This window comes from Uloborus diversus, chromosome 7 (assembly GCF_026930045.1).
Source record: "Uloborus diversus isolate 005 chromosome 7, Udiv.v.3.1, whole genome shotgun sequence".
Taxonomy (NCBI): Eukaryota; Metazoa; Arthropoda; class Arachnida; order Araneae; family Uloboridae; genus Uloborus; species Uloborus diversus.
Window position 1 is genome coordinate 50093088 of NC_072737.1, and position 23394 is coordinate 50116481.

The following is a 23394-nucleotide window of genomic DNA, read 5'->3' on the forward strand; positions in this document are numbered from 1 at the left end:
AGTTTTTCTTCCCTCTGGAGAAAATCAATTTGGTTTGAATCTCATTCACGCATTCACATTATATGACAATCTGCACATAGTTCGTCGAGTTATAACTACACGGATGATAAATAACCGACACTTTAATAACTTCTTAAAAGGAAACATTAAATGCTTCGAATTTTTTTTTTTAAATTAGAGCAAACAATATTGGAAGCTGCTGTTCCCTATTCCTCCTCCAAAAGTTTTCTTTTGAGCACAAGAGTATGCACTATATTCCTCTTAGTTTATTCTTTTATACTATAGTTTATTTTTATACTATAGTTTATTTTTTTACTATAATATTGAAATTTGTTACAGAGAAAATATTGAATAATATAATAATGAAATATTTAAAATATAGTATTTAATTTCTAACACTTATAAAATTTCGAGAAATAGCAACTGAAACTAAGTGTAAAACTGATATACAAAGTAAAAATCTAAGCGACAATGGAAGTTGATTGAAACCAAATCGAATTTTCTCAGACTTCTCGAGGGTTTAAATTGCCCCTTTTTATTTGCATAGTTGCCATAAGTCTTCGCTTGGAACATGTAATGTAAACAACACTTCACAACTTATGCGTCAATGAAGTAGTGGAAACATTTTGCTGCAAACTATTAGCGGCTGCATTGTTTATAGAAGAGGACTGTGTGGGTTTGGGGCTGCACGGAACCACCATAACGTTCCTATCCTCTCCTTCTTGAAGTCGCAATCTCAGTTCTAGTTCACCATCTATTATAGGACCATCGTCGTCTGAGTCCGAGTCTGAATGTTCTGGTCTGTCGATGATTTTGCCACCTTCCAGAGGTCTCTCTGGGCTGCTTGGGGCACTGTAATCACTTGCAGACACATCACTGGACTGGCAAGAACCGGGACTATCAACAGTTTGTCCTGAACCGACTAGGAAACCTACAGGTTGTGTGATAGCAGCAAGGTAAGGAGAACCTGATGACCCCATCAGCCTGCCTTTTGCACCAGCTTTGTCCTCAGCTAGGATATTCTCTATGCTGAAAGGGTTGACTTTCTGCTGCATGACCATCAGCTGCGGACGGTGGTGGTGTAGGCTGTGGTAGTCATTGGTCATTCTTTTACTGCTGGCGGCCTCGTCGTCTGTCGTGTTGTCCTCACCCATTGAACAGACGTTGACGTCACCGAGACTGCTGCTTTCGCTGTTGCTGCAGTGGTTAAGAGGTTGCGACCTTTGCTGCGTTTGCTGGCCTTTGTTGTTGGTAGATCTTGACATTGCATCGATGACGTCAAAACCCATAGTTCCGAGAAGACTGAAGATTTCGGATCCCACTAAGTCCCGAGGTTCTTTTCTCTCATTGATGTGCCTCAGTTCACCGAGAGTCTGATAAATTGCCTCACTGGAAAGAAAAAAAATATGTATGTAATAGATTATCAGTAAAAAGACATCAACAATGAATTATAAAAAAAAGTAGTTTGTATGTACGTATGTGCGTACTTTCTTCATACAAAGCCCCAACACTTGGTAAATAGTCGAATTCCTAATTTTTTAAACGCTTTTAAAATCAGCGAGATTTAGAAGTATATAGCTCTACGCAGTTATATTCATTTGTTGGATGGAAGCTTAAGGGACCCTTTGAAAGCTTATTAACAAAATGACAACGCATGGAGCTTTTACAAAAATCAGTAACTAAAGTGGCAAACGGAAATGGATCACATTTAATCTTTTATCTTTGTATAGTAAATATTGTTTACTCTTAATTCCGCTGAAATATTTTACAACTCTTTCTTGCTTGGCTTCCTGTTCGTTTCTGTTATTTAGTTACGTCAAAACTTTCAACGATGCATATTAAAAAAACTTCTTTACAACTGTAAGGAATTTTATTTTAAATTCCATGTGTTTCTGGATTAGGTGGAGCCTTATTATCAATAAAAATATACGAATATAAAGATAAAAAGGTAATCGAAAAGAACCGTAAAAAATCCGACAAAAGCTTTTTTCAAATGTTGTAAAACCTTTTTTTTTAAATTATTGTTCTTAGTTTGAGACTTCAGAGGGATTCCTTGTAATCCCTAAACTAGTTTTTTACAAGCATTGTCTAATTAACAAAATAATAAGTTTTAGGCGACATTCTGGAGTTATATTTAAACTAATAAGTTAATGAAAAACTATAGGTGAGAAAACCCATTCAGGGGCCAGATGTGGATAGTGAAATTGCATGTTTTTACGTGAGCTTTGCTCAATTTGAGTGAATATAGAAGCGTTGCTAGACAATAATTGGGAATACCGATGCAATTAGAGGACACATCTCCTATAAAACATTTAGAATTAAAATCAAAACTTTAAAATTCTGTATTAAAGATTATTTCTGTATTTAATACTGAGTTAGAACTTATCTCTACGAAATCAGTTTCGATGACATTTTAATACATATTAATGTTTGCTTATTTATTACGTATTGGAGTTGTCCGTTCTTGCTTCAAATACGTATAACAAATCCAAGAAAAAACTTTGGATTCTTAATAATAATCTAAAATAATTTTGGTTCTAATTAGGGAAGAATGCGAGAAACTTAATATCAAATTAGGTAAACTGTTTGTGATGCTATATCTAATGTTTGAAGCTTTTACTTTTCATCTATTTTTGTAGAAGTTATATTTAAAATACCTCTCTTCACTGTAATCTTAAAAGTGCAACAATGCATTTTCCTCGAAGCGAATGTTTTGGAAAAGCTTGAATGAAGATAAATACGACGCATGCTCCGCTAACATTTCATTTCTCACGTTCTCAAAGGAATAAACGCATCCAAATGCACTGTATATAACATAGAAAAGACACCATTCTGAAATACGCGGATTATGAAATATCTCAGCCAGGAAGCTGAAAAGTTGGTTTGGAAGCGAGAAAAATCTTGGTAAGCTAAGTCACATTTTAAGCGCGTTTTCATTTTAATATCTGAGTGACTTTTTGATTTCGTTGAATGACAAAATATATGCAAGAATAAATGTGTCTGGGTAAAATGCTCGGATACCTATGCAAAAAAACGTAGAGAATTTTCTACAAGGCTGAAATGTTAAAAGTTTTCTTCAAATATTCAGTATTTTAGAGAGAAGTGTGAAGTTTTTTAGATTCACAAATGGCTTTCCTTCTTTTAAGATTATGAGTGAAATAAAAACACTGTTGTATATTATGCTAAGGAAAGCAATAGTTTTTTCAAAAGTGTGTTCTTCAAAATTTGAATGCAGTTCAGATTATTTCATTTGTAACACTTGAATTTCATTGATTATTACATAATTTGTGGGTTTAAAAAATAGTCACCGTCATCGTAAATTTGAAGATGAAGCGTGAATCTTTACAGTGGAATTTAAATCTTGAACAGAAATTTTAAATATTGGGAAAAAAAGCAAAAATTTGAATTTATTGGCGACGTTTGTTTGCAATGAACAACGACTTCAGACTGTGAAAATTCTAAAATCGATACTAAATGCTTTAGTTTGTTACAAAAAAAAAAGCTTGAATTCCTTCAAGAAAAGAGCGTGAGTTTTCTCGACAAAACCTGATTACGGCAAATGAAAGCTTAAATTTAGACAAAAAAAAAAAAAACACCCTAGAATTTTTAGAAGAATTTCTTTCTGCAGTCTGCGACGCAGATTAAAAAACCGAAACATATTCTACAAGATTAGATTGATCTTCAAATCTGAACTAACATCGAGAAATGCTAAAAAAAAATTAGGTACTACATTAAAAAATTTCAAGTTCATTTTACCTGTGGATTATGTCACGGAAAACACGTAAAAATCTTCGCTCGCTGATATGTAAAATTTTTTCTTTTTAATAAAAATAAATTTTTTTCCAAGCTCCAAATAGTCTGCAGATCTCAAGAATCTGCGACGTACGTCTCAGCGTCATGCTGTCCTTAAAACATTTTAGGTACATTATGTATAGCCCGGAGCAAAAGAGGATCAGAGGGGACATGATTCAGTTGCTTAAATTTATCAAAATGAATGATGTTAATTGATTAAATTTTTGCACCGAAAGCAAGACAAGGGGTCATTGTTTTAAGCTATTCAAATCTCACGCTAACCTGGAAATAAGGAAAAACTACTACTTTAGTGGGGTTGTGGGCACTTGGAACAGAGGTGGTAATTTGCAAGGGCTTTAAGAAGGCCATTGATCTTCATTGGAAACTAATATATTGACTAGGACCAGCCTAGCTGGGCCAAGAGCCTGTTGCTGGTCGTCACATTTGTATTTTTTCTTAAAAGAAATTCCTTAGGAGTATCTACTTTTGTAGCTGTTCGCTTCGTTTGTTCTCTAACCTATATTTGCATTCGAAGAAAAATCTTACCTGAGACTAGCGACGTTAACACCGGGTTTCACTTTGGCCTGTTGCAGCCTTTTCGCCTGCCTCTCTAGCTGCTTTCGAAGTTTCTTTTCCCGCCTGTCCCGCTCTCGCTTTTCAATCTCTTCGGGAGGGATGGGGTCGCCCGAACACGTTTGGGGATGGGCGTTGTGCGCCGGCCGGCCGGGGCCCTTCTTCGTGTTCTCCTTCTTCCGCCACTTGGCCCGTCTGTTTTGGAACCATACCTGCAAGGAATGTTCGATCTCAGTAAATATGTCTTCCAAATACAATGAAATATTTACTTGAAATGAATAAATATATAAAAAGACGAAACAGCATTAAGATTGTTGTTCGTAGTGAAAAAATGTTTTAACCGGTGGACAGTCCAACGGAGTCGGAGAGACTCAGGAAATTTTAGAGCCTTCGACTCCGACTTCTTCCCCCCCCCCCCTCTCCACCTGACTCTGACTTAGCACTGGCAGAGTTGTGGACTTTGAGGGAAAATAACCGTGTCCAACTTCGACTCTTGGAACTTTAAGCCTTCGTATCCCGTTTACTTCGTAACGGGAGTTACGAAGTAACTTCGTTAACTCCGTTAAGCCTTCGTATTCTTTACTCCAAAATCTGTTAGACTAAGACTCCGCAGCCTTAGCTTTCAAATAAACCAAAACAAAACCATCAACAGTTGACACTGCACTAATAACAGTAATAAACTTAATATTCAGTAAGTTACCACCCTATAGTCAGGGCTAAGGCAGAAATACATGAAATACACCACCAGCTCAGTCAATTCCAGTCGAGGACTGCAGTTTCGTGCTTATTAGCACTCATCAGCCCTCCATTGCTTCGGTCACTCGTCTGTTCAGTGCTAATTCTATATTAGCTACTAGTCTGTTTGGCACTCTTGGCTTCCTTAAGAGGCTTTCCACCTCCAGCTCAGTCACTCCTATGCCAGGCTGATGAGTGCTAATAAACTCGAAACTGCAGTCCTCGGCTGGAATTGACTGAGCTGTAATAAACTTATGTACAAACTTGTGTATTTCATGTAATAAACTTAATGTTGATAAAGCCCAATTTAGGTTGGTTGTTTTATTTGGTTTTAATGGCGCAAGAGCCCATGGGGGCTATACTGCACCAAACGATTCTTTATGTTACATTATTTATATTTCTTTTTAATATAAAGACAGGAAATGGTAAAAGTAAATGTATTTTCAAGTAAAAGACATAAAACTTCAAGTAGTTTAAAATAGAAAATCGTGAAATACATATAAACATTAAAAACTTTCAAACGAAGTAGAAATTACGAAACAATGGTTCGAACAATAACCTAACAATATACCTTAAATAATATGAAAAGGACAAAACCACATAATGACGAGACACGCTAAATTAAAAAGGAGAAACCAATTTCCTGCAAGAAGGAGGGGGGATGGGGCAGGTCCCCAGTAACTCCTTGCCCAAATTAGGAACTAAATGCTGATTTCGGGGCTTTTAAGGAATCCCTTTTTTAAATCAAAAAAGTTTTAGCTCTTGGATTACATCCAAAATGAACATTGATTAAGGGGATCCTTAAAGCCTCGATGCACGTGTCTGCATTCAATTGCTAATTGTACTTTCTGAACGTTGTGTTTTACAACTGCTACATTGTTGCACAAAAGTATTTATTCCTTTATTACTGCACTAGTTGTTGATAAAGAAAAAATAAATGGACAAGAAAAACACAGGTCTCAAAAGGTCAGCAAAGGTCAGTAAGCATTGCAAATTTGAACATCATTTGACAGTTTTGTTATTTTTGTACAGCTTTATTGTTTCTCTTGTTAATTTATTTTTTCTTGAAAAGTGTCAACCACTAGGGCAGGTGTCAACGGTTCGTGGTTTTTCTTCCCCTTTAATGTATCAAAAGGTATGATTGGAACTAAAAAACATGTGGGGAGGGGGTATTTTCGTGTCGGTAAAACTGGGGGGACATTATTTTGACATCAAATAAATAAAAAGCACCTCGTAGAATTCAGACTGTTGTTCTTTGTAAACATATTTTAAAATCAAATAAGTAAATAAATAAAACCTATGACATTTCAAAGTGAAATGAATAAATAAATTACAAAACATTACATCACATTTAGCAAGTTTGTTTTTCGTAATAAATATGTTTGTACATCAATAAATAAAAAACTGAAATGAATGAATGAAAAAAAAATTAAATTGTTTGATTTTCAACAATTCTGGTCGAGTGTGACCAAAGCGTATCTCTCGTTCGTGAGACAAACAGAATAATTTATATCATAAGCAGGAGTGTGTCCCTTAGGGCAGGGCTCGCCCCCCTTAATCACGCAAAGACCCCCCAAAAAGCAAGATTCCCCCCTCGCCAAAATGAGAGAACTACCCGTCAACCCCCTCCCTAAAAATTTCAATGACGCAGGATGCGTCATGACCACCCCCTCGGTGGGCACCCCTGTCTTAAGTGACTAGTATGAAAGAGCCAACTTTCAACGAATAAGTTCAAAAAGTTAGAAATAATAATAAAATATATTGCTAAAATGTTAATATTTAGCAATTTATCAACAACTAATCCATTGATTATCTAATAAAATGAGCAGAAAAAAGAATCGTTTTGTGAAGAGCACTCTCTGCTCTGCGATGCTGGGAGTCAAAGCAGAAAAAACGGTTTTACAGAGATCGCTGATGGAAGCTTTAGCATTGAGTCATGTAAGAATCTCGCCAAACTAAGACTATATTTGACCCCTCATTTTTGGTACCCAATTTAAGGAGATGTCGCTAAATGGTCATCAGTTTATGACGAAACTTCCATTTGTATCCCATTTCATTACGTGGAAATTTTACCTTCATTTTTGTAAGGTGGAAATAACAGAAAAAGAGGAGTGGGAGCTTTTAGCAAGAAACTGCATCATGTTTTGCATACATTACTTCACAAAATGAAAGTTATTGTGATGCCAGAAAAACATATAAAAGTGGTTCTCTTGCAGAAAACATGAGTTGTTTATGAAAAATAATTTAACGAATGAATGAATAACAAAAATAGTGTGTGCTTCTAAATAAATGAGAGGTTTAAATATTTAAAACTGCATTCTAATTCAAACAAAAATGTAGATTATAACATAAAATAAAAGTTCATAAATGGTAGTGAACTATACAGGGGAGGAGTAAAACACGCTGCGTTCATACATTCAACAGACTGGCAACAAGAAATCCAGTCGTTAAATTAGATCTGTAATAATAACTGGAAAAAAAAACTGTAACACACATGAACTACGTATAGAAGAGTAAACAATAAGCAATTTTCAAAAGAAACAACACATTCTACGAATGATTAAAAAAACTAACTAAAATACATTTAAGATATCACACTAATAAAGAAATGCACATAAATTCAATGAAAACCGGTTACAATTCTATATTTGCAATCCGAATTTTCGGGTTTTTCAATATTGTCGCTATTGCTATTTTATATATATATATATATATATATATATATATATATATATATATATATATATATATATATATATATAGTAATTTATTTGTTCATATTATGATTTATTTATATATTTCTTATCATTATTTATTTATTTATTTTTTTAGATATGTACTTTATTTGAGGCAGTGAGAAGCAAAGAGATGCAAATGGGCATTTTCAAGTTTTGAGTAAAACGCGTATAAAGATTACGTCCTAGGTAGGGCTTTCATTGAAAAGTTTTTTCTAAATCGTGCTGTACAGCAGCACCTACCAGGGCTACTAGTACTATCTCTTGCCCCAAGACAGAGGAGGGGTTCACCTACGATTTGTACTAGTTACCTCCAAATTTTTAATTTTGCTACTTGCATCCCTTTGCTTCTCACTACCTAATTTCATCTTCGTTTGTAAAACACATCGAAAATAAGCAAGTTCATTCCCAGATAGTATTAAAAAGATTCAAGCAAATTTAGCTCTTATGCAACTAGTAGGTGTAAAAATGAAATATTTTTTTAATTTGAAATATTTTAGCACTTTAGTACATAATTGTACTAAAAAAGTATTTCAGGTCCGAAAATAATTTTCAATCAGTTATTCCTTACATTTTAGAAGGAAAAAAAACCTTCATTAAATTGATAATTTTTCTCATAACTATCCAAACTATCCGACTATTACGCGACACAAATTTATGCGATTTTATGTAAATAGAAATTTTAATAAATTGAAAGTGTAACACACGAAACTGAAATCGATACAGCAATGTTTAATTAATTCCAATTTATGATTTATACTTCGCCGCTGAAACCAGATCGGAGTGGGGAGATGCGCAATAAAACACTAAACATGACAGTTTTAGCCAGATTAGTAACGTTATTAATTCAATAACATATACCAGCGCATGTGAATGATTTCGATGGAGAAAATTTCATATATCGGAAGTGAAACATGTCAACAGGAATAATATCTGATATCTATGACAGCAAAATGGTGGATTATTTGCCTCGTTAAAACAATGAATATAATTAATGAAAACGGCAATATTTATTAAGGACCACTGTTATGGGTTAACGTCAATGAATGTGTTATTTTAGACATGTTTTTAGAAATTATCGAATCTGTCTCGTTTAAAATGTTGAACTACAAAAGTTCAATTTATAAACTGTTGCCACCATGAAAGATTTAAATATTTTAGCATTCACTGTAATGCTGACATAGATTTTATCAAAACGGTATGTAAATTCATTACTACCCGAAAAATTGCTGCAGTTTCATGCATTTGATTTGCGTCGTGTAGAATAGTATGAAACAGATTTTTTGAATTTACAAACAAATTTTGATGAACTAAAGATACAGAGTGTTTGTAACGTCTTACATCGATGATAAACATTCATTTTGTATAAAAAAAAAGAAGTGCTCCCTTCTTTTACTTGCATTTTTAATACTTTTAAGGCCCCATTCACAAATATCCTTAAAAGAAAAATCTATTCTTTTTCTTTAAAGTAAGGATTAAAAATGCCAGTCAGTAATGTAAGGATTATCGAAAAAATAGTTGTTAAAACTCACTTGAAGTTCATATCTTACTTACGCGCTTTAGTTCGCCCATTTGGTTTTATTATTCAATTTGAAAATGAAAAACTTGGTAGATAAACTACAATAAAATAACCAGAAAAGATAAACTTAGCTTTATCATTAGTACTATTTGTTTTTGTTTTTTTAAGTTTCAGTAATATTCAATTGCCCTCATCAGAATAAAAAAAAAAAAAAAAAACCTGAATTTTGTTTATTTTATGTAATTTATTTTTCTGTACACTTCAACTAAGCAATACAGATACCGATAAAAAAAACACAAAAGAAGTATAAAAATAAATTAAGGTTGAATTTGTAACTTAAGTTCTGACACCTTACATACCTTGCGTTCCTCAGCTGTACCAATTAAGGATTTCATCTCATCTCAAATGAAAGTTTTTAGATCACACCTAACCGAAACTGAGTTTTCAATATAACTATTTTGACAGCCTAATTTGTTGTAACTCAAATCTTCTCCTCTTCTTAAAATAAAACCACTGAGCTTAAAAAAGAATACATTTTAACTTAATAGATATCACAGCTGGGCCGAAAAAATCCACTTACAAAAACCCATCCTGTGCCACCCCCTCCCCATCCCCAAGCAAGGGCAAATGATGTGTGCACGCACAAGCCTCAATCAATGTAAGGTGTTATAACTAAATGTCTTTGTTAAGAGGGTACCACGATGATAGGTTAATTAATTATGTCACACTTTCGATTCATCACGGGGATGGGGCTCGCCCCTCTTGCGCGAGGTGTGATTAAGGACCCGCCCCCTACCCTGACAGGCGAAACGAGGTAGGTCGAGATTTAGCGCTTTTTTAGACCCCAATGCAATTAGCGAGGGGATTTTTCGTTCTCGTGTATGCGTTTTGTGTGTGTGATTTCGTTGGGTTGCTACCGAGATTTGGCGATGGACGGTTGGAGTTGAAAGCCAAGATGGATTTGAAGGTGTATGAAATGTTGTGTACACAGTATAACATCGATTTAACGATACCCGATTTAACGATTTCCCCAATTTGATGATACATTTCACAGGTCCGGATTCGACTGATTGAGTTTCTATTCACCTCGATTTAACGATATCCTTGATTTAACTTTTTCCAGTCCCTTGACATTCGTTAAAACTGTGTCGTACTGTATTATCAACTTCGAATATTAACCCGCGATTTGCTCGTTTCGTGTGTGTGATTTTGTTGGGTTTCTACACAAATTTAGTGATGGACAGTTTAGAGCCAAGATGGCTTTGGAGGTGTATTAAATGTAATGAACATTCCCCCCAATTTCTAACTCCCCAGACTCACTAACTATTAGCATAGTTCGTGTTTCGCGTGCAGGAGAGCCCCAATGGGGATCACGGGAAGTCACCGTGACCTCCCAAAAGTTTTCTTATTCGATACATTTTGTCTGACCATGCGGCAAATTTGGAGACATATAACTGCAATTTATTCGGTAAAATTTTGGAGTTCCATTCGGAAAATTGACAATTTCCACCCTCCCAAAAATTTACGTTCGGGGCACCCCTGTTTACATGTGTGACTTTGTTGGGTTGATACAAAGGTTTGAGAATGGACAGTTTAAAGCCAAGATAGCTTTGAAGGTGTTTGAAATGTAATGTAAATTCCCAAACCCCGTCATGAACAACAATTTGCACGTTTCATGCTTTAAGTGTGTGGTTTTCTCGGGTTACTGCAGAAGTTGAATGTCAAGCGGTTCAAAAAAAAAAAAAAAGTGGTTTCTTTAACACAAAGAAAAGTTTTATTTTTTTTTGTTTATTCATAATTGTTTTGTAAAAAGAAAAAAAAAACACTTGACTGGTGCCAAAATGTTTTCGCAAATTTTTAACGGTCAGTAAAAGCGAGTCGAAGGGCAAATAAATAAATAAATGAAAATAAAAAAACTTAATTGGTCGAAGATTTTTTTTTTCAAAGGCTTTGCCAGTCCTCGGGTAAAAGTAGGTTGAGAAACGCTGATCTGAAGAATTTAAGGTTAATCGGTAAGAGGAAATTTCTTGTGGGAAGACACTAAAAGTTTTTCAAAAATTTCGATGCCGTGGCACTATATAGCTTTAAAGACAGAAATATATTCAATTTCAATAAAACCTTTTGTGCTGGAAAAGTATAGTAAGAAATAGCAAGTTTAATTGCACAAAATTGCCGATTACTACAGACAAGTGTTTCGGAGTTACAAGGAATCCGTTTTTTCAAAGCAAAACAAGCAAACTTATGGTGAAAGACATCTGACAAAACGTTTCCATAAGCTCACTTATTATGCATCGAAAAATTGTTTCCTTGTAGCTCAGAAGCATGTGTATGTAGTAATCTGTAATTTTATGCAATTAGAAGTTGTTAGTTCTTATTTCGCAGCAGGGGTGCCCATCCCCCCCAAGCTCAATGGCGCAAATTCCCCCCCAAAAATGATCTCGCTTTCGAATCTGGTTAAACATAACAGTTTTTAGAGTGTCTATATTTCCAGTCAAATCCATAGGGGGTTTTTGGGGAGGGGGGGTAACGCTAACAAATACCATTTGAACTGAAATATTGTTGGATTGTTCCGCCTCGCCTTCCCAAAATTTACAACGTGGACCTTGAGTAAACAAGTTTTGGATACTCCTGAGTTTCGCTACACCTTATTTATTTATTTTGCAAATGCATGAATAATTACAAGGAGAGTGGATTCAACTTTCTGTTTTCGGATGGACTCATTACTAGATGTATTGAATATGAACCTTGAAACGGAAATATAATAGTCACTTAGCTAGGGGGTCCGGGGGTTTCTCCCCCGGAAAATTTTCGAAATTGTAGTTTTAAAATCAGTTTTAGGCGATCTCCGGTGATGTTAGAGGGATAAAAGGTTCGGTGGCCCCTTCCCGGTAATTTTTCAATATTGAAACTTCAAAAACGCAATTGTAGATAGTCTACCGTTGTGTTAGAGAGAGGGGACGGGTTCGGGGCTCTCCTCCGATAAGTTTTTAAAAATGTAATTCTAAAAACACAGTTTTAGACTATCTGTGGTAAAGTTAGGGGAAAAAGCGATTCGGGGACTCGCCCCGGGAAAATTTTCGCGCTTTAAGTTTTAAAAACACTGTTTTACGCTATGGTTAGGAGACAGGCAGTTTTCTGAAATTGATCCTCTAAAATTGCAATTGTATCCGACCTTTGTGACGTTAAGAAAAAGAGTTTTCGGAAGCTCTCCCGGAATTTTCTCGAAATTGAAGCCCTGAAAGTCAAATTTCAGACGATCTTTAACAATGTCGACGAGAGTGGAGGAAGGCAGAGGGGCGCTCCACCATGGGCGGATTTATGGAGGGGGGCGAGAGGGGGCAATGCCGCCCCCAGTCTTGGGAGGACTCGATACATGGTAACAACACATCTTCCAAAATCATAAAAGAAAAAATCACGATTTATTTTCTTTTTTTTTTTGAATAGTTCAGAAGTGAAGATGTAGAGAATAGCGACTGTCCTTCTTTGATGGGGGGGGGGGGCACCGTACACTGTATTACAAAAGAGTAAAGCTGTCACCGGGTTGCTGAAATGTGTTGAAAACGACTACTTTGAATTGAAAATCATTAGGGCAAGTACATGAGTAAAAATATCGGCTGAACAAGCTATGTAATCAGTTGAAAATACTTAAAATAATCAACTATTGTTTCAACAAATTAGAAACTGAAACAAAGATTTAAAAGAAAAACCGGATTTACCTATAAACTAAACTAGCTATAGTTTAGGGCAACCGTTTTGTTGAAGGCCCCCAACTCCCGAAAATTTCATCATTTGTTCTTAAAAAAAAAAAAGAAAAGTACTTGAAAAAATAAATTTCTTTTTAAAGTGCTTGAAAACCTTGAAAATTTGTTAAAAGTGTGTCTACAAACCATAAACTTAATTTATAACATATGAGAGGGGGTAAGGGGAGAAATGTCGATATGTGTCAAATTTAGCTCCTTGCCACATTCTGCATCAAAAATGTAAAAAAAAAAAAAAACTCATGGTTCTCACATTTCTGTAATACATTACTTGAAATAAATTTTTGTGACTCACATGTTTCATATATTGCTGTTTGCCAAATGCAGTAATTTTGGAAATTCTTTTGTATTGCTTTGCGTCTACTGCATATTGTTAATCTCATCAGCACAGGGGGAGAAAAACACTACCTCTATTTATTTTATTTTATTTTATTTTATTTATTTTTTCGTTTTTTGCACTGCTTTTAATTGAAAAAAAAAGTTGTTGTAATGAGAAATCTAGTTTTTTTTTTCTTTTTAAATTTAAAATAGAAAACTGTACAATCTAGTACTAAATTTCAGGGACTGGAAAGGGCAAATGAAGTGCCTTTAATAATTTTAATTGTTCTCGAGTCCTTGAAACGTATTATAGATGAGTCTTTGAAATTCCTAAGCAAAGTGTGCTTCAATTTTATTTCTTATCAAGTGTATAAATTATGAATTGTACAAATAGGTAGCACATTGCCCTCTTGTTTTACCTATATGTATACATCATTTCTTTTAAAGCATTTTTTACTACTGATCATTTTGTATTTAATTCATTGTTCTATTTGTGGGTGGGTTGGAGGCAAGATCAAAAACTAATTAAATTGAACCGACAACCAATGTAAGCAAATAACGATGTATAATCTTCTCTTCTTTCTCGATTTTTCTCTCCGAGGACTGCTGTCATTGATTTGTCAACCCGAAAACAATTTTTATTGTGTATTATTGTAATTTTCAAAAGAATATTTTGCTATTTGTTTCCGACATTTTTGTACTTCCAATTATCTCTTATAAGGCTTCAAAAAGCAGAATTTTATATTTGTTTTACAAAAACTCTCCTGGGGGAGAAACCCCCGGACCCCTTAAAATTGGGGATATTCTATTCGACCTTAGACCTTATGTTTAAAGTATAGTGGGGAGTAGGAGGCTTTAAAAAATGGCATTTTTTTTGTCACCGACAGAAAAGTTGTCCGGTCTACTAAAGAGACCAAAAACCTGAAATGGCTTAGGGACACGTAGAGTCTAAATCCAGCCAGTTGTAATCAATACAACTAAAAAAAAAAAAAAAAAAAATCTTGCCCCCCCCCCCCCAGGACTTGGTTCTAAATCCGCCTATGCGCTCCACTTAAATTTGCGAGCTTGTAGTTTAAAAAACGCAGTTTTGATAGATCTTGATAATGTTAGTAGAAGGTGAATTTTGGTGCCATTCCCCCGGCAGGTTTCGAAATTGATACTCCAAAAACGCAATTCTAAGATTAACTTTGATTGTGTTAAGGAGAGAGGGGGGAGAATCAGAGGCTCTCTCCTATACATTTTTCAGAATTTCAGTTCTAGAATGGCTGTTTTAGATTACTCTTGATGATAAAGAGGGTGCTATTCGGGCGTTAGAGTGGGGGAGCTCTCCTGGAAGTTTTCCAAAATTGAAATCGCATAGCCGAAGAAGGTGGATCACACACAAATACTCTGTGACAGATATTTTTCGGAAATCCTTAAAAATGGATTCAGCTATTCAGCACACATGAAAAATTAGAACTCGAGAATTTTAACCAAGGTCTTATGTAAGGGGTGGGCTCAGGGGGCCCGGGTCCCTCCCAAAATCAAGAATTTTTCAAAAATAAACATAATTTTGTTGGTGATTATTCAAATGAATTCCCAGCATTTAGCTCAAAAAAAAGTGAAAAAAGAACAGAAATTTGCAAGAGGAGAGAGCAGCCGAGATAAAGGTGGTCCGCAGCTTTTTTATTTCTTCATCAGTGGTGAAATGAAAAAAAAAAAAAAAGATGCTCTGCCGCTGCGTCGGTTTTGTGGCAGAAATTCGGGGCCAGTACCTCGGGTGGAAATTTTAGAGGGCAACAAATTTAAGTGCGGCTCCAAGCAAGGAAGCAAAAATGGGTCATTGACCCCCTTCAAGAGACTAAAGAGATCTTAGAATTCACTTTTAGATTTTTAGTTATGGAAAATTTCCATGTCAGAGCATCTGATCCCCATTGTCCTCCCCAATGTCACCAAAGATAACTAGAAATTCCATTTTTACAGCTTCATTTTCCGAAAAATTTAGGGAGAGAGAGCTTATCTACCCGCGTCTTCTTCAATAATTTAGTCAGTAGTCTAAAATCGCATTTAAGGAATTTAAAATTCATTAAGTTTTGGTAGAGATTACTCCCCTGCCGTCACCTGTTTCCAACGCATTCAAAGATAATTTCCAAATATGTTTTTATATATATTTTATGTATATATCCCGATTTTCTCCACATTTTCCCTAACATCATTTAAGACAATTTAAAATAGCATTTTTTAGCCTCAACACCAATAAAATTTATTTTCAGGAGAGCTCTTAAATTTTTTTCCTTCCCCTAACATTACCAAACATAGACTAAAAATTAATTTTTAGGCCTTTAATTTCGAAAAAGTTCCGAGAGAGAGCACCCTACCCTTTCAACGAGTCATAACATTTGCGTTTTTAAAAACTTCAATGTAATCAAATTTACGGGAGGCAGCTCCTGATTCCTTTTCTTAACGCCATTAAAAGAGCATAAAATACATTTTTAGGACATCAATTCCAAAGCAATTCCGGAGGAAGGTTTACAAACCAACACCATTGCTCTAACTTTACAACCAAAGATGGGCTGAAAGCGCCTTTATGTTTCCAGTTAAGAAAATTTGAACCAGAACTTAAGTTTTTAAACTGAGAAATTGAAAACCTCTGAGGGGTGGGTCGCCTGTCCTCGAACCCTTCCTTTCCTGAGATGGCATAGAATTGAATTCAATTTGAAATTTCGGATGGTAACTTCAATTTTGAAAAACGTTCCGGAGGGAGTTAAAACCTCCCCTTTCTTCCTTTCTTTATGACCTCGGAAAAATTTATCCTCCTCCGGAAAATTGTAGAGCTGGCACAACAGCCTTCCAATAATTTTAGATTGTAAAAAAGGGGGAAAAGAGGGGGGCTAAGTCTCTGGTCATATCGACCCCTCCAAAATTTTAATATATATACGCCACTGATTTTAACGAATTAAATATCCTTCTGTGAAGATAAAGAAGAAAGTAAAAATGATTTACGAACAGTAATTAAAACACCTTAAGAACAGACTGTTCTGCTTCCATCAGCGAAAACCAACATCACTGAGTTTTAATGAAAATTATCTAATGATAAATTGAAACAATCAGTTTAAAAATGGTAGAGAAGGTGACAGTAAAGTGAAATGAAAAATTCTACATAAACTTAAGCTAGTTCATGAAGAAAATGTAGTAATTGTCGATTGGAGGGATTTAAAATACGTTATTCGCAAACTTCAAAACTAGTTCTTAACGATTGTCAAGGTGCAAATGAATCAATGAAAGACTAGAGCATAGTGGTCAGAATTATTACAAACAATAAATAAATAGGGAAAAACTTTTTATTTCATATTTATTTTTGATCTCTCTCCCTCTCATCACTGTCACACGTATTCATCTTGCAGAATTGCTACTGCTAGAAAATTTACAATAAATTAAGAAGAAAGCAAATAGTCTGATCCAACTTTGAAACGGACACTAACGACATTCCGTCTCTGATGTTCCCTTTATTGAAAAAGAGACACAGTCATTAAATTTTGGAAAGATTACGTGTAAAGAGTATTATATTTATGCATCTACTTCTTGTTGAATAAGTTAAAATATATTTTCCTTCAAAAAATCATAAGTTACATGTTCTAAAGAAAAACAAAACTTCTGGGAAAAAAATCCCCCCCAAAAATTTTGATGGCGCAACTTGCGCCATAATCCCCCCCTGTGGGCACCCCTGTTTCGCAGAATACAAATACTTTACCTTTTGAGGAAATTATTATGGATTAATTTTGAAGCTTTTACAACTGTTTTTTTTAAACTTTATGTGGTGGTTAAAACAATTTACTGGAAACTTTTACTAGAATTTACTAGACTTTTTATAAGAATCTAATTTCTCACCAAGACAATTTAATAACTTTAATTCATGTCCCAAATTAATCTCATGCCGAAGAAAGCAACCGCCAAATTAAGGTAACCCTTCATCAACACCAAGCAGATGGAAGAAAATAAGAACAGGCTCGATGTTGTTGGTAATGGTCAAACAAACAGCAGCATGATTTTTGCGTGCGTGAGAGAGCATATTGATGCACCAATCCCCCCTCCCCTTCTCACGTGAGGAGAAGGGCCCTGAAAGCGTGAACGCGCAAAATGCTTTTATACCGTGCCCCCTCAATATAATATTTTTGCTAATATATTGACCCTGCTCCACATTGACGGGCCGAACCGCCCCTTTCCAGATGTCTTCATCCTGCCTGATGGAACAGAACGAATTTTGCCGCGGCTGATAAGATCGCTTATGAGGGAGGGGGTTCGAAGAACGCTGATTGAGTTCACACCGAGGAACGAAAAATAAATGGAAAAGATGTTCGTGGATGTGGTACCGCGCCTGATAATTAATTCTGTCGGAATCGGTGTTAAAGAACTGTAAACTGAAGCGCTTCTTAAATTAGGCGGTAAGTGCAGCAGTAATGGCGATTGCGTAATTGTAATCGATTTTAATCGATCATATCTTTCGAGTAATCGTTTGTTGTAGTCGCCATCGAGTTTTTAATGAAACTGCATTGATTTTTCATATCGTAATTGCAATCGTTGTGTTTACAGTATGAACGGAATGAGGAAATGTATTTAGGAAGGGTTGGGGTTGAAATGTAATTGGGATTCATGTCGTTTCTAAATTATATAAATACAATATTAAAGCATCAGAGATTAATTTAAACAAGATTTAGTTCTTTAATACCAAATACTATGTATATAAAGACCCAAAGAAGCAATTTCAAAAGCGAAAGGTATTAGTCTCTCAGATAAGAAGCTCGGGTTATTTGAAATTATGTAAAGTAAAAGTTTTGATAGATGTTTGGCAAAACCTTCTTTGAAGAGCTATGATGCTAGGTGAGGGGTAATCAAATGTGGTTTTGCTTAATTTGCATCAATGCATTTTCTAAAATCTAGAAGTTGACCAATTAGATTTTGGTTTCGATTGAAAGAAGGACCTGATTTAGATTTCAACTCGAGTATACAAATTATGAATTAAGTAAAAGAACAAAGAACGTGATATTTTCTGCGTTTAGCGATGCTTTCCAAAGAACATGAAAGTAAATTATCAGCACAAACCAGAAGTACGTTTCAGAATATACATGCTTATTTTACTCGATGCAAAACACTCCGCGTTGAAAATTTTGTACTAATTTTACTGTTGACTTACCGAATTGTTATTTTGAACTTAGAGCACATAAGTGTAAAGAAAATTAAGCCACTCAATGGCTCAATTCATGTTCAACGCAAAAATACGCATTAAAAAAACACGAAAAATACATAAATATATTTTTCAAAGGACTAAGAAAATATAGAAGACTTTCAAATCTTAAATCGATGATTTTCATATAAAAGTGCATTTTTTTTTCATTTATAAAAAATGATGGCATAAACTTGATTAGAAAATTAAGATCATGTCACTTGCTGCTGCTGAAGATTTTGATTTGAATTTTGTTGAATTAAATACTGAATAATATTTGGGAGACCTTTTCTGTCTAAGATACATGATATCGCTAATCTCAGAAACAAACAAAGTACTTAGGCTACGTAAAAAAAGGGGGGAGGGGAGAAAATTGCTTGTTTACGGTAAAATAATTAAAATTTTCAAGACACTAAATTGAAATCTAAGTATATTTGAAAATTTTGTCACAAACTTTCGCAAAACATAATAAATACTAATAACAATATGTAGAAAAATCAATTTTATTGGGGATTCGTGAATGTAAGCAAGGACACCAAAATGATAATCATCGGGGGTTTTTTTCCTCCCTCTCTTTTTGATCGGATTCAAATAAATGATAAAGATTTCAAATCAGTCAAATGCACTAAGATACCTTGACAAACAGGATCGCATTTTTAAGCAGTGGCAATAAGCGCGTACCTTACCATGGGCAGGAGCAATAAAGAAAGGCACAAAGTAAAAGCTACAAAATTAGTTGGCAAAAATTCTGGCAGTTAACAAAGAGCGAAAACCTTAACGCTTAAGGCAAAAATGATCAAGGCTTCATAAAAACTATAATAACTTGAAGACCAGTCCTGCGACTGATAATAGTCCATTTATTGAGGGAAAACCCTTATAGCAGAAGAAGTCGTAATGACAAAGTAAAAAAATCTCTTAATTAAATGAAAAATTGTAAAGAGTGAAGAAAAGAGTCAATTGACTAAAAAAATATTCCCAATAACTGACGGAATCATCCGAATAAGCAAACCTTCTCTTCTGTTAAAACACAAAGTAGTTGCAACTTTGTTGTGAAATGACTGCATAGGGTGCTGTTACTGGACTTCACATCAACAACATTAACACAAAAGAAACTTGTACTGAGCAAAGAGTGAGAGAGAGAGATAGAAAGTGCTACTACTTAAATGTGCTTCCATTTATGCTCCAAAAAGCAAAGATGTTGCTGCATGTTTTTAGAGCTATCCTGTTTGGGCTCAAAGACCTGATGCTTTTGGCGGAATGGCGCGATTAAAACTTAAATGGTGTAGGGAAAACTTCCAATGGCTGATGGAATCATCCGAAAAAGTAGATGTCCTCCTCCCGCCCAAACCAAAATTGACTGCAACTTTGTTGTAGGAGCAGTGGTTAGAGTGCTGACAGCAACAATGCTAGCACAAATGTAACATGTACTGTGCAAAGTGAATGAGACAGAGTACTGCTGCCTAAAAGTGTTGTTCTTTACAGTTAAAGATACAATGCTGTTGCTGCATATATTCAAACCTATAAATGTGGGGCCCAAAGTTCTGATGGTCTGTTGGTAGGATAGCTTAAATAAAACAAAAATATCTAAGGGAATACTCCCTTATCTTATGGAGTTATGTACAGCAATATGTATAGAAGATCTTCTCTCCAAAACCAAAAGTGACTGGAACTTCGTTGCATAAGCAGTGCCTAAAGTTATGTAGTTACATTGAAGAAATAAGGTCTTTGGTCATATTACCATGCAGAAACAAACTTATTAAAGTAATTGGTACTGCCCTAAAGCGAGAAAGAAACTCCTGCTATTGAAGTATGCTGCTGTTTACATCTAAAGAGCCTGCTTCTGCATGATGTCTACAGACCAATCCAATCCGGGCACGATGTCCTGATGGTCTTTTGAGGGGATGGCGTGATTTTTATCAGCTCCTGCACCCCCTGTAGAACACTTGTGCTGTTTCCATAACGTTGTGTCCTGCCTAATTAAGCGTGATACGGTGTATTAGGATGATGAATAAGCACGAACGGGCAGGCGTGAGGAGTCTGATTGAGACATTACCAATGATGACACACCGGATCGAGGGGAGGATCCAGGTATCAACGATGAGCGCCTGCCTGTTCTTTTGTTCTATTTTTTCCTTCGGTTCTACAGAACGGAAAGCTCTTGGTCAAATGAGATGTAACAAGTTCGTCACGCAATTTGGGGGATGGAGCGAATTGTGTGTTTTTTCTTGCTTAACAACAGATGTTTAAATGGTTGGGATAAGCTCGTAAAACATACATCTAAATGTTTGGGTTGAAGACCAAGCACGCTCATTGCTTCCAATTTCTCTAAATTTTCGCTGTCCGTTTCTGAAGTTGGTGGAAGAAAAAGAAACCCACGAATAGCATTAGGAGGGATATTTTTCTCTCTGTGATATTGTGCAAAGCAGTTTTCTAAACGTGAAAATGTATAGAAAAAGTAAATACAAATCAGCAGTTTTCTTAAGTGATCTAGCATTCATAATTTGTCAACTTTCTTATATTGTAATTTAATTTGAAGAGAAGAATTTACTAATGCATTCAAATATAGAATAACCAAATTATAACTATTTTTTATTTATATTACAAACGGCAAATATTTAAAGTACTCATCAGTTACTTTTTACAAGACGCTTCACATGGTTTTGACAAAAAGTAATTAAAAGAAAAAGTAAAGTAAAGAGAAAAGTTGAAGCCAAGAAACAATTCATACGTTTTTAAACAGTTTTAATTGGAATGAAATCAATTTGATCCAAATTATCGTCTTCATTGAGAAATTTTAGTTTTAGATATACTGATTGTAGTGATACGTAAAAAAAATAATATCGTAACTATGTGATAATAGTATCATAAATCTCTTTCTTTATTGCTTTAAAATCACTACACCATACATCCATTTCTTTAATGTTTTATAATAATCAAAAATAAAAAAAAAATTATTGTTTGATAATAAGTTTTTGATGGAACTTTGCAAGAACTTATATATGCACATTACACTTTTGTATAAATTTATAAGTTCAATCCTCAAGTTAGTTTAATACAGCATCCTCCATGCAAGTTCCGAAACGCAAAATCTATCTGATATTAATATGATTACATGAAAAAGGTATAAAAAGGTGAAGCTTTTTTTATGCAAAAAAGTTTTTTTACAGCTTTGCTTTATGGCTTATAACATAAGTTACTTTGAAAAAGATTTTTAATAAAAATTTACTACTGTCTTTTAAGGGTAATATTTATAACAATTTCAGGACAAAATTTACATTTCAAAAAATAGGTGAAGGTATACGTAATATACTATCAACAGTCAACCAAGCGTTTGAAACAGCCAAAACGACAACGAAAATGAGTCTGGCAAAAACGATGAGCCACTAAAAAACGAATCGATTAAGCGCTGAATGCACTCAAAATGACGATAATTTTGGAAAGATCAGCGTTTTTATACTTTGGAACATTTGTCATAGCGGCTCCATTTAATATTTATTTTTCAGTTTTTACGAATGTTGGCTACATTGTAAGTATGCCAACTGCATATTTCAAGCATGATTGGCCATTTAAAGAGTTTTAAAACATTTTGTGTGCATTGTATGTGTCGAAAGCCAATGTGGTTCGTGTAGGCAAAAATGTTTGTTATGTTAATTGAGCTAAATGTATGTTTTATGCCGACGATAGTAGGAATAACAATCTATATAAAATAAATAATATTATTTTATGCCTCATAAAACTAGTAGAATGCAATATATTGCACATTTAAACCCTAAACTGCGTCATATGAATAAGTCACATTTTTACGGATTTCTCGAGAAATAAGGAACCAATTGCTTGTAATTTTTTTTCACATAAGAGGAATACTTCGGCTGTCATTTTCCAATAAAAATTAAATCTACTATTCATTTAGTAAACCAGCAACAAATTGAGAAAACATTTCAAACTTTAAAATTATGTTTCCCTTGTACGCTGTGAAATATTCTGAAAGTTTAGTAACGATTGACGGAAAACTCTGCGTATTATGAGTCGAAAATATTTTTTAAAAATTTCTATTTATGAAAGATATGCTTATATTTCCGAGAATATACGATATACTTTCACGAAAATATAAAAAATAATTCTATATAGTTTGCAGACTCATTTCTGAAGATTATAGCTTATTCCCAGCTATTTACAATGAAGAATGATCCAAGACCTTTTTTTGTTTTCTCAATTTGTTGCTGCTTCCCTAAATGAAAAGTAGATTTAATATTTATTGGAAAATGACAGCCGGAATCGTTGGGACAGTTGGAGGGTACTTTTTAGGTGAAAAAAAATTACAGAGCAATTGGTCTCTTATTTCTCGAGAAATCCGTAAAAATATGAATTTTTGAAAGTGTTCCTTTTGGTCATATATTGTACCAAGCACGTTTCTCAATATCGCATATTTATTTGATAAAGAATAGATCAGGCAAAAAAATACAACTTCAAGCACAAAAATAATTCTGTAGAGATAATACAAAATTATCTAACGCTAGAAAAAATGGTGTATTAATATTTCAGAGTTATCGAATGTAAGAAATTTCTGAGACGATGGAATGATTAAACGAAGAAATTTGTTCAAATGAGTTTATTAAAAAACAATAATCACATTACCTTGCGTGTCTCATAGTATCTCGTAAACGTAAAAGCGAAGTCCAGTGTCTGAGTGGTAGCGCATCGTACTTCTACGCCGCAGACAATGGTTCGATTCCCAGAGTGCGCACAGTCAACTCAGCCAGTATC

At 34.6% G+C, this 23394-nt stretch overlaps 1 protein-coding gene across 2 annotated transcripts in view; it reads right to left on the reverse strand.

Moving 5' to 3' along the window:
- Positions 1 to 519: 519 nt before the first annotated feature.
- LOC129225855 (homeobox protein unc-4 homolog) overlaps positions 520 to 23394 on the reverse strand; it is a 204595-nt gene continuing 181720 nt past the window's right edge. For both annotated transcript variants that reach the window (XM_054860377.1, XM_054860376.1), the window contains exons 3-4: positions 4339 to 4577; positions 520 to 1389 (exon numbers count right to left, since the gene is read on the reverse strand). In XM_054860377.1, coding sequence (XP_054716352.1) covers positions 591 to 1389; positions 4339 to 4577 — 1038 coding nt within the window. In that variant the 3' untranslated portion in view covers positions 520 to 590. The remainder of the gene's footprint in view (positions 1390 to 4338; positions 4578 to 23394) is intronic.